Source organism: Mustela nivalis (genome assembly GCF_964662115.1).
Source record: "Mustela nivalis genome assembly, chromosome: 3".
Taxonomy (NCBI): Eukaryota; Metazoa; Chordata; class Mammalia; order Carnivora; family Mustelidae; genus Mustela; species Mustela nivalis.
The window spans coordinates 154882224-154894542 of NC_139022.1; the positions used below are offsets into that span (position 1 = coordinate 154882224).

Sequence of the window (12319 nt, forward strand, 5' to 3'; positions counted from 1 at the left end):
TCCTTCCTTCCTAATTGAGAACCCACTGTCCAATACGGTAGCCACTAGTCACACATGGCTACCAAGCATTCGAACAGAATTAATATATGTTGCAAGGGTAAAATACACATTGGATTTCAAAGACTTTATCCAATAAAAAGAATATATAATCTCATCCATACTTTCTACATTAAGTGTTGAAAGAACATATTCTATGTGAGTTAAATAAAATGCATTATTCAAATTAATCTCACCTGGTTATTTTAACTTTTTTAAAATGTAGCTACTAGAAATTTTAACTTACATATGTGGCTCACATTTGCAGCTCACATATATTTATCTACTGGACAGTAATGGTTTAGAAAATCAAAAGGTATTTTAAATGATATGCATATAATATATAACACTTAAGACATGAATAAATATGTTTATAAGACCCTTCAGGGGCACCTGAGTGGCTCAGTGGGTTAAGCATCTGCCTTTGGTCTCAGGGTCCTAGGATCAAGCCCACATCGGGCTCTGTGCTCAGTGGGGAGCCTGCTTCCCCCTCTCTCTCTCTGCCTGCCTCTCTGTCTACTTGTGATCTCTCTGTGAAATAAATAAATAAAATCTTAAAAAAAAAAAAAAAACTTTCATATGTCTTTTGATAGCAAATTCTTACAAAGCCAGGTGTAATATAAAAACGGGTATAAAAAGAGGTATAAAAGAGGCCTCCTTTATGGAGCTCCAACTTTTTGAAGGGAGTACAGTAAATGTTTCAGGTAGATTCTCTGTAAGCCTCCCAACACGAAGGAGCAGTTTGGACCAGGGAGCCTGTGTAATTTGCCCTAGATCACACAACTAAGAAGAGTTAGCTTCAGGCTCTGAATGTAGGTCTATCTGGGGCCAACATCTGTACCCTGCAGTACTTCAAATAAAGAAACTAAGAGAGGCCCTTTTTGGAAGGGCCCAGATGAAGCTGGTCATCCACTTTGGGCACAAACAACCCAAAGCGATCTATCTCCATTAAGAAGGCATCTCTTTCCTGCCCTGGACACTGTGGAGTGAACAGTTTCGAAAACCAGCATATCCCCCCAACTGGTCTGAGAGTCCATGGCTCCCCCTGCTCTGAGAATGAATCTACAGGAGTGATGTGGGGATTTGAGGGGTCAGAGGCAGCCCAACAAGGGTGCCAAGTGAGGTGTGGCCCACCATCTTCAGTGCCACCTCTCAGATGGGTTCCTCCACTCAGTCCTGAGGGTGTCCAAAGCTCCTGACCCTAGTCCACTCTCGGAAAATGCATCCGTAACAACAGCACCAAAGGAGCAGGAAATTCTGGAAGACCCTAGGGAAATGATACAGTCACAGGAGACAGAGGCAGACTCACCAAAAAGATTGCCAAAACAAAGAGACTTCTAAAATCCAAAATATCTCCTGCCATCAGGCTTTGGAAAAATTCGGCATGCAAAGCTTTGGCACTCCATCATCCATCTTCCCCCCAACACTCTCCCGGTCAAATAGGCGCCGGAAGTCTACCGACATCTGCTCAGCATTACCACAAGTCCCCACAAAGAGCAATTTTCTTTCCTGCAGCAGTTGGAAAAGTGGGGTGGGGGTGATTGGGGTGGGGGGTGGAGCAGGCCAGAAAAAAACCACACAGGAAGCTCCATGACATTCAGGCACGAACCTAGGAATCTCTGAATGGTTCAGAACGGGACACTGTCACCTCTGATTTAATTAGAAGACTGTTTTCAGAATGCAGAAGGCCTAGGCCCGAAATCAAGCACTTACATAATCTTCCTCATTGAGTCCTTGTTTCTCAACAGAACTTTTCACCTCCATGGAAAACTTCTCAAATTCAGGCTTCACTGTCCTCAGTAGAGTGATTGTTTGGAGGGATGAGTATGCTTGCTTTGCTTCAAAGTCATGTTTGTCTCCTCTCTTCCACGAGCCATCTCCTACAGAGAAATAAAAATATTTATAATTCCAAGGCAGTCACCATAAAGGGGCCATTCTCCCTCTTCGACTGCAGTGTGTCACGACGTGTTACTTTTGGCAGCTGGGCCAGGTGGTATTGTCATAGTTTTGCCCTTGATCCTCAAAGGAGAAGAAGACCTTTTGCACACATGTTCCTTTGAAATGTGAGAGAGCAAGGAAGGCACTCCAGAGTTAACTGCCTTACAATAACCATGTGACTGCGACTTTCAGCCCCCGAGAACTGCAGCACTGCGGAAGTAAGAAGAAAGCTTTTATTCCTTTCCATTCACTTTTTTTTTTTTTAATATCTACCATCAACTGTGGAGGTCAACTGAGTCATTATTATGGTAAAACACACCTGATGTTGTGTGCATGTAGAATGACAGGAACGCCGTGACAGATGTGCACAAATGTGGTAAAGTGGGCGGGATTCGTAGAAGAACTTGAGAGACTGAGATTATTGACTCTTTCTGAACTTTTTCTGGAATCACCTCAGAATAAAACTAACTTTGGTGACCATGAGGATTTATCTCTCTCTAGTCCTGGCAACATCATATAAAAATTATTTATTGGCCAATATTCATCAGTGTATCAATAGTAATAAAATAAAAATTCCTAATACTTATTGAGCACATATATAATAATAAAAGCTCTATTTATTGGGGCGCCTGGGTGGCTCAGTCATTAAGTGTCTGTCTTCGGCTCAGGTCATAATCTGGGGGTCCTGGGATCGAGCCCCACATTGGGCTCCCTGCTCAGCAGGGAGTCTGCTTCTCCCTCTCTCTCTGCCTCTCCCCACCGCTCATGTTCTCTCTCACACATGCTCTCTCTCTTTCTCAAATAAACAAATAAAATATTTTTTAAAAAGCTCTATTTATTGAGCACTTTATATGCATAAACTCAATCTTCGCAAGACTCTGCTTCAGGTACGTTATCCTCTTTCACAGATAGGGAAATTGAGGCACTAAGAAACTGGGTCCCCCCCACTACCCCGGCTTCACAGTGCTCCCTTTCACAAAAGCAAAGGCAAATTAGAATTAGCGCTCTTCTCTTTATGATCTCACTTCTGAGGAAACATGTGGCCTGCAGGACCCCAGAAGGAAACGTGGACTGTTGTTTCTATGAATTATCCTCACGATCCCTACAGATCTCCAGAGTCATGACAAAGAATTCAACCTGCTGGAGTCCAGCATCAGAGTCATTCGTTCACACCAAGCCCCTAGTCCACTATGGACTCCTGGAGCCCCGCGGCTGAGTGGGGAGGACAGCTGGGAGCAGGCAGCCAGGGTTCAGCAGCTCTCACTCCCCTCCTACAGATGCAGTTAGAGGAAGAGCTGGTGGCTTTGGAGCTTCAAGCCCCTCCTAAAGCAGACAGACAGTAACTGTCCATGGACCACATGCAAGGGGCTGTGATGACCACCTCAGCAGGCATGAGGAATGTCCTGACCAGCCTCCACCACCTTTGGGAAAGGGATTCTGAGATGTCTGTGTTAACAGCTGAAGTTACAACAGGATGACAACTAGCTCACTGTGGCAGGAGGTGGGGGGAGTAGAAAGAAACAATGCAGAGGGTACAGAGAGCCACCAGGAGCTCCCACACTCCCAAGAGGGAAGGTTTCAAGTGAGGAGGAGGCATCAGCCGGCCCAAATGTGTGACTAGGATTTTAATAGAAGGCGAGCAGGACAGAAGGGCGTGCTTGGCAGAGCCCGCAGCACAGGCAAAGGTGCAAATGTGTATGACATCCAGTAGGCAGCTGGGAGCCTTGGTCTAGAGCATGAGATGAGGCAGAGACAAAGAATTTGTTTGTGGAGTTATCTGTATAACGATAATCCTAATAATAGCAAGCTTTTATTAATTGCTCCTATGTGCCAGGGAGCTGTTAAAAGATAAATAAGACAGAGCTGAGGAAGGAATTCATTAAGGACTAGATCTGTTCTCAAGGAGCCCAGATTAAATTTCAGGCCACCAAACAAAACTTGACAAAGTCCTCCTCCATATGAAACCTCCCAAACACTAAGGAGGCGACAGCAGCCTAGACTAGAGCGAGAAGGAGAGAGGGAGAGCTGCTGTCCCCGCCCCCAGCCAAGACACAAACAACGTGGCCTTTCTTAAGGAGCCAAATCCATTTCCCAGGAAGACCCCCAGTTCTAAGAATGTCCAGAACAGCTTCATCCCAAGGAGGAACCCATTTCTCACAAGAATCAATCAATATTTACTGATTCATTCGTAACTAACTATTGATTCATTCGTAACTGACCTGAGACGTCAACAGTAGTCATGCTCTGTAGGCAGAGGCTCAGAGTTCCTCAGCTCTGGGAAAGAGCACTCTCTAGGCACATAAGAAACAAAATACTAAGCCCTACGGGTTCTATGCTGCAGGATTAGAAAACACAAACAGAAGTGGGACCAGTCCCTATCTCACTTCCTGAAATAAGAAAACACTTCTTCCTAAAAGAAGTGAAATCCAATACAATAAAACTATCTACCACAATCCAAAGGGTAATAACTTGGGAGTTTTTGTCTTCTAGGGAAAAAAATAAAATAAAAAAGGCAAACAATCAAGCTTAACAAATCTGATCCAAACTGAATGCTTATCTAGTCACCACCATAATCGATCCTCTGACTTCCTGCTTTTGAGGGTGTTGCTTCTTGTAACATGTCAGTAACGTTGCCCACCTCCGGGCTGTTGAACACAGGAAAAGCAGAGCTGGCCTGGCGTGATGCCCCATCAGTAGGGACAAATTTAATTCAGGAGACAACTGGGTGCCTCTGGAGATTTACGAGTGTAACAAAAGAATGACATGATCAGGACCAGGCCTTGGGAGATAGCAGTGGATTAGAACGGGCAGACACAGAGGGTTCACAGCCACCACCGTCCCCGCAAGAGGTTATGAGAGGCGATACGAGGGAAGTCACACACCAAAAAGCTAAGCGGGTTTCTCTGGGTAGTCAGAACCAGGGGCGAGCTTTTTTTTCAGGGTTGTTTTTTTTTTCTTTCCCTTTTTTGTGTTTTTCGGAATCTAGTGAATTTTCGATCATAAACATTTACTGCTTTTGGAATTATAAGCAAATCGCTTCTCAGCCTTTTGGCTTAGATCAAGTGTGGAATTGTAAACAGAGGGAAAGCGCTTGACAACAAGAGCTGAGGACAGGGCAAGAGGAATGTCGGGACTCCACGGGAGGGAGGGAGTGAGGGGCGCCTGGGTGGCCCAGTCATTAAGCAGCTGCCTTCGGCCTCAGGTCATGATCCCTAGACCCTGGGATTGAGCTCCCTGCTCAGCGAGAAGCCTGCTTCTCCCTCTCCCACTGCCCTGCTTGTATTCCCTCTCTCACTGTGTGTGTCTCTCTCTGTCAAATAAATAAAAATATTTTTTTAAAAAAAGAGTGAGGGAGTGAGAAACAACAGAAAGGGAGGCACATCACATCACTGGTGACGCCAGAGAGGGAAGAAAAAGGGGATGTTGTGAGAGGAAAGAGCAGAGCCTGGAGGAGGAGGGAAATGACGTGGAAACATTCATGATTTCTTTCAGTCGGGGTCACGGTCAATCCCAAGACGACTAACTATAGAATGCCCAAGTGACACCACCAGGCCGGAGCTGGAAAGAGTCGTCTGAAGCCAGAAAGAGGAGTGAGTGCTAGAGAAAGTGCTAGACGTCCTTTCCAGATGGCTTCAGGTTAGACCAGGACCTGAGGGCACTGGATAAGAAAAAGGGAGAAAGGCTGAGCACAGACACTTTGGGGAAGGTGTTTGTAGCAGGCAGGGGGAGGCTCTGGCAAAGCCTGAGAATGCCATGCTACCAACACAAGAAAAACAGGTTCCCAGAGAGAAACTGGTGGGAACAGAATGGAATGCTCCAGAGCGGTGCCGCCTAACTGAGCAGCCACCGGCCACATGTGTGACTCGTCAAGCTCATATTAATCATAGTTAAATAAAATTTAAAGTTTGGATCGTCGGTCACACGTGGCACCTTTCAGGTGCCTGGTAGTCATGTGTGGCGGGTAGCTGCCATACTGGGCAACAGAGAACAGAACACAGCATCACAGAAAGTTCCATCAGACAGCACTGCTTGGAGGCACAGAAGCTCCGTCTGATTTAAGACTAAGGGCTTTAGTGATAAGGATCCCATCGGTGAACTTGACGGTAACACTTTCAGAGGGGCGAGCACTAACGTCATCCTCTCTCAGGGGGGCTGAGCAAGGGGGTAAGAGGAAACAGAAGTCTGCTAGTGAAGAGTAGGGGAGAGGAGGTGACCCTTCACGGCTGTTTCAGGAATGAGGAAAGTGAATTTTCTTTGTTTTGTTTTAAACATCATGGAGTCGCAAGCTTGTATTTAGGGGCACAGAATATTTGTGAAAGAGGATATAACCTGGTCACCCCGAAGCCTTGTACTCAGCAATCCCACGGCCAGAGAACTGCGCTGGCAGTGGGTGCCCACCCTGGGATAACTAGCTGAGGCATCACAGAATATGTCCAAGAAATGAATGCCTGGAACTCCCCTGGGCTGGCTATGTAGAGCTCTGGCTCTTCCCTCGCCTCTCCTGACCCTCTCCAAATGTCCCAGTGTTAGAAGCTTGCCATGAGCTGGGCCGGTCCACTTGCTCCCTTCAGTAATCACAGCGCCTCTTACGGGGCGACGCCCTTGTGAATGGCAGTGCCAGTAGCATTTCATTCTTCAGTCCTCATAAAAACTCCATGAGAAGGATGTAAATGTAACCGCCACCTTACAGATGAGGAAATGGAGGTTCCAGGAGACTGATGAGCCCCAAGTCACTTAACAAATAAACAGAAGGAGGACTCAGATGCAAGCCCGACTCCAAACATTGGTGCCATGCCGGACCTGCTCTATATTCATTTCATCCAAGTTCGAGGTGTTCCAAGCTTTAAAACTAAGCGTGCAACGAGATGGCAAAAGTGTTAAGAACAAAAGTAACTCAGAAAGAAAGCTCAGAAGAAGTGTCTATATGTGGTTTAACCACTGTTACAGTTGAAAGATCGCATGAGAATTCTTTTTCTTTTCACATAGTCCCAAACTAACTTGAATGTGCATATATTACTTCTGTAGTAAAATGTACATCTAATTAGAGTAAATCTAATCTCTCCTAAATTTTTTCTATTTTTTTCCACTTTCAGCAAGTCAAATAATTTATGTGCATTACCTGGCTCTACTATATTTCCATCTTCACCTTAATTAGTGCCCTCTGACTTACTAGGAACTCAAGAAAGCTCTACAGTAACCTTACCAGTCCTGGACAGGCTCACCCAAATAGCTTGCCACCTAACTTTCATCCAAAGAAGTTAATGCTCATGAGTTAGCATGCCGACAGGTGCTGTTAAAAACTCCACGGGGTGGGGGGTGGGCACCTGGGTGGCTCAGTGGGTTAAAGCCTCTGCCTTCGGCTCAGGTCATGATCTCAGGATCCTGAGATCAAGCCCTGCATCAGGCTCTCTGCTCAGCAGAGAGCCTGCTTCCTCCTCTTTCTCTGTCTCTGCCTGCCTCTCTGCCTATTTGTGATCTCTGTCTGTCAAGTAAATAAATTAAAATTAAAAAAAAAAAATCCTCTACAGGGCAATCTATACATCATCTTCTTTCTAGATGTTGTTTTAAAGATTTATTTATTTAGTTGAGAGAGGGAGAATGCGAGTGAGTAGGAGGGAGGAGCAGAGAGAGAGAGGAAGAGAGAGAGGCTCTCAAGCCGACTCCATGCTGAGCGAAGAGCCCTCATGAGACTCGATCCCAGAACCCTGAAATCAAGATCTGAGCTGAAATCAAGCATGAGATGCTTCGCCAACTGAGCCACCCAGATGCCACTTCTCTCTAGATTTTTTTAAACCTCCCCTTTCAGTCTTGTTTTCCACCACTTGAATTCCCCCATCATATATTCTGAATTCCTGTAACTGTAATTTAGGCAGATCTGGGAATTTGAGTACTTATCAAGACCAAACAATCCAGTAATCAGTAAATACAGACACACTATATTTTTTTTTAATCCAATAACAAGTAAGTATTAATTAAAATAGAGTCTTTTTCTAGACCTGCTGTAGTGTTTGGTGTGAGATAAGGAGATAATGATATTGGGAGATAATGGGAGATAATGATATTAGGGAGATAATGATATTGAAGAACTTTCCATGAACATATATCTGATTCTGAGGGCACAATGGAGTGCCTGGGTGGCTCAGTCAGTTAAGCATCTGACTCGTGGTTTCGGCTAAGTCATGATCTCATGGGCCTTGGAATCGAACCTCATGTGGGACTCCATGCTTGGCGGGGTCAGCTTGAAGATTCTCTCCCTCTGCCCCTCCCCTAACTCACACACACTTATGCATGTGGGTGCTTCCTCTCTCTTTCTCTCTCAAATAAATAAATCTTAAAAAAAAAAAAAAACCTCAGAGAAGACCCTTTACTAATGATAGACACTAGATCCTTGGTCTAGGTCTCTCTCTTGCCATAAGATTCTGTTTATTGCTTCTACTCAGGAAGAAAGGGGCTTCAGGGTCTGTGGCAAGCATAGACCTTTGCCTCCCTACATCCATTCTTCCTTCTTCCTTAGGTTCCTAACTTGATTTGGGGTAACAGAGAGTGTAGCTGAAAGCACACATTTTCTCGCATCCTTCACAGCTAGGGTTGCAAACAATATATAGTAGAAGTTAATCAGAGGGACCTCCAGAGAGACCTTCAAACAGGACTGAGTCAACTGAGGTAGCCTCTGTTTGCCTTTCATCTTTCCCCCTTCACCTTGCCTGGATTGAAGACAGCCTCCCTGGAGTCCTAGCCACCATCTTGTGATCTTAAGGATGGATGCTGTTCACTGAGATTAAGGGAGCCAAGAAACAGAAGCAGTTTGGGTCTCTGATGACAAGTTGGAACCACCTTCTCTGCCCTGGAGGGCCCACCTGTGGACCTCCTACAGGTGAGAGGACAAATCTTTACATTTGTTTAAATCACTATAGTTGGCAGCCTTGGTTATTTGCATGCAGATGTAATTCCTAATACACCTACATCCATTCTTGGGCTGTATTAGATGAAAGATGGTTAATTTGTTAACAGAATGTATGGCCTAAACTTCTCTATAAAATAATACCAAGAGGGGCACTTGGGTGGCTCAGTGGGTTAAGCGTCTGCCTTTGGTTCAGGTCATGATCTCTGGGTCCTGAGATCAAGCCCCATGTTGGGCTCCCTGCTGACTGGGGTGCCCACTTCTGCCTCTCCCTCTGCCCTTCCTCCCTACTCATGATCTCTTGCTCTCTCAAGCAAATAAATAAAATCTTAAAAAGAAAAAAAAAAGGGGGCGCCTGAGTGGCTTAGTGGGTTAAAGCCTCTGCTTTCAGCTCAGGTCATGATCCCAGGGTCCTGGGATCGAGCCCTTCATCGGGCTCTCTGCTCAGCGGGGAGCCTGCTTCCCCCTCTCTCTCTCTGCCTGCCTCTCTGCCTACTTGTGATCTCTGTCTGTCAAATAAATAAATAAAGTCTTAAAAAAAAAAAGGAAAGAGAAAAAATAAAGAAAAAAAAAAACTACACCCAGAAAAATGTATAAACTTACCATTTTTAAGAACTATATATAAACATTAAAGTAAACTAAGACTAATAATATAGCTAACATTTATTAAACACTCATTATGTTTCAAGAAGTAGGTATCTCACACACATTACCTCATTTATTACTCAGCTTGATGCCATGAGGTAAGTACTATTATTATCTTTAAAAGAAACTAAGATCCATGGAGGAGGGCAGTGTTACAATTTGCCAAGAGCTCAGCCTCTCCCGCAGAAAGTGTTACAATTTGCTAAGAGCTCAGCCTCTCCCGCAGACTGATACCAGAGCCCAAAGCCTGACCACCCACACTATAAAAGGTAAAAAAGAAAGGTCTAATCAGAACACCAAGGATACTTGGCAAACTGTATAGAGTACACTGTATCACTCTATGCAATTTAATGTTCAAGAAGCAGAAAAACTGAACTCATGGAACAATACGTTTTAAAAAGTTGTCCCCAAATCACCAAGACTAAGTCATACGGTTATGACTTCTTACACAGTGATACCACGCAATGAGAAGGACATGGTATCACTTTTGTGGTATTCTTGCCAAATAAGTATAAACTCCTTCTAACCATGGGAAAACAACAGATAAATCCAAACTGGGAGACATTCTACAAAATAACAGACTCATCAGAACTGTCAGGTCATGAGTGACAAAGAAAGATTGGGGGAAGAACACAGATTGGTGAATATTAAGAAGATATGACAGCTAAACGAATTAGGTCCTAGAACAGAAAAAGATCATTAGGAGGAAAGGTAGTAAATTTCAAATAAGTCTTGTAGTTTAATTAGTAGTATTGTACCAGTGTTAATATTCTTATTCTGATCGTTGAGGTATGGTTATTTAAATTGTTAACACTAGAGGAATCTGGGTAAAAGATATACATGAACTCTCTATATTATTTTTGCAAGTTTTCTATAAGTCCAAAATTATTTCAAAATAATTTTTTTAAGTTTTTCAAAAATTACCTCTAAAAGGAAGTTAGGTCCAGATAAAGAGTTGAATTGTTTCCATCTTTCAAGGAATATTCTTATGGTATATAAACTGTTCTAGAGCACAAAAACAATGGAAAGTGTCCCAATTAATTTTATAAAGCTAATATAAACCTGATATTAAAATCTGGCAATACAACCTCAAGGCAAGAAAACTACTGTCCAATCTCACTCCTGAATACAGACTCAAAAATCCTAACTAACATACTAAAAAGTTAAAATCAGCAAAACACCTATAAAAGTCCTCATGAAAAAGTATACTTAATTCCAAGAATACTACAATGGCTCAATCTTGGGAAATTTACTAAAAGAATAGGTCAAATGTACTTGATAACATTCCCCACTCATTTCCAATTTTTAAAACCACACTTAATAAACTGGAAATAAAAGGAGACTTTACCATCTACTTCAGTTCAAGAAGTCAGAAATTAAAGGATCACAATTGTTATATAAAACTCTGGAGGTTTTTGCCAATGCAATAAAAAAAGAAAAATAACATGTTCAACCGTCAAAATGGGGAAAAACTCTTATTGCTGTACAAAAATAATATAAAAAGCTATTGAGACAGAAGATTTAATAGGTGGAATTCTTGCAAAATAAATAAATGAACTCTCATAGATTTTCTATATAGCAAGTACAGTTACAAAATGCAATGGGAAAAGAACATGATCAAAGTAACAACCAGAAAACATAATATCTAAGAATGAATTCAAGAAGAATGGTACAGAACATAAATGAAGAAACTGCACAACGTTGCTTATGGATGTAAATGGAAATTCAAATGAATAAAATAATTGAAATGTTAGATGACATAAGGATGTGGGAAAACAGACAAACTTAGAGTTTGTTGCAAAAGCATCAAGTGGTAAAGCTCTTTAGAGGTCAACTTGGCAAGATCTATCAGAACTTAAAACTTTTGACCCAGAAATTCTACTTTAAGAAATTTATCTCACAGGTTATATGTAGGTATAAATGTTACTCAATAGAGCATTGTTCTTCATAGTAAAAAGTTGCGAGCAATATAAATATTGAAAAACAACAGACTGCTTAGGTAAAAACAGCATATCAGCATTATAAAATCCTATATGGCCACCTTTAAAATAGTATCACTTTATTGAAAAATGTTTTTGTAATTTTTTTAACAAAATAATCAAGATGCACATATTTCTAAATATTATCAATATTTACTTACCTTCTTCCTTGTGATTTTCTGTTTCTCAAATTTTCTATAATACTCATGTATTGTAATTAGCAAAGAAAAGTAATACAAGCTTTACCCGTGAATGCAAGAAATTCCAGTACCTAATATTTGCATTGCACTGGTCCATTTATAATGTGCATTCACATGCATTTTCTCCAAATAAACACTATGTTTGCAAAACTCAGAATAAGTGTTTTTCATTTTCACCACTCCCTACCACTATCTCAGTGAACTCAATACCATGGCCAGTATTATAATTACATTCTGATCTGGGGTCAAAAAGTAAAACCACCACTTTGCTTATGTAAAGAGAAGGGGAAAGACTACATGGCAGCAGGGAGGAAAAATGGGAGATTATCCTCTAAGCCTCAAATCTCCAATCTTATCCACGACAGGAAGCAGGAGCTACTTTTGTTTCATCAACTTCTCTTTAGCCCTGTGAGAATTGTGTTTTATTATCTGTTTATGCACAATGCTCTATTGTTTGAGCTGATTGACTAAGCCAGGGTATCAGAACAGGAAAGTGAGGTGTATGCTTTAAGGTTTAGAGCCTGTCTCTCAGGAGCAAGAACATGGAAGCTCAGCATAAACAAGCCATTTGTGAAAGTAACACTTACGACTCCCTATAGTTGCTCAGCTTTGAGCAGCCA

General features: G+C 42.4%; 1 protein-coding gene across 7 annotated transcripts in view; it reads right to left on the reverse strand.

Moving 5' to 3' along the window:
• NPR3 (natriuretic peptide receptor 3) overlaps window positions 1-12319 on the reverse strand; it is a 77197-nt gene that overhangs the window by 49339 nt on the left and 15539 nt on the right. For all 7 annotated transcript variants that reach the window (XM_082724491.1, XM_082724494.1, XM_082724492.1 and 4 more), the window contains one exon: window positions 1750-1916. In XM_082724491.1, the coding sequence (XP_082580617.1) occupies window positions 1750-1916 (167 nt within the window). The remainder of the gene's footprint in view (window positions 1-1749; window positions 1917-12319) is intronic.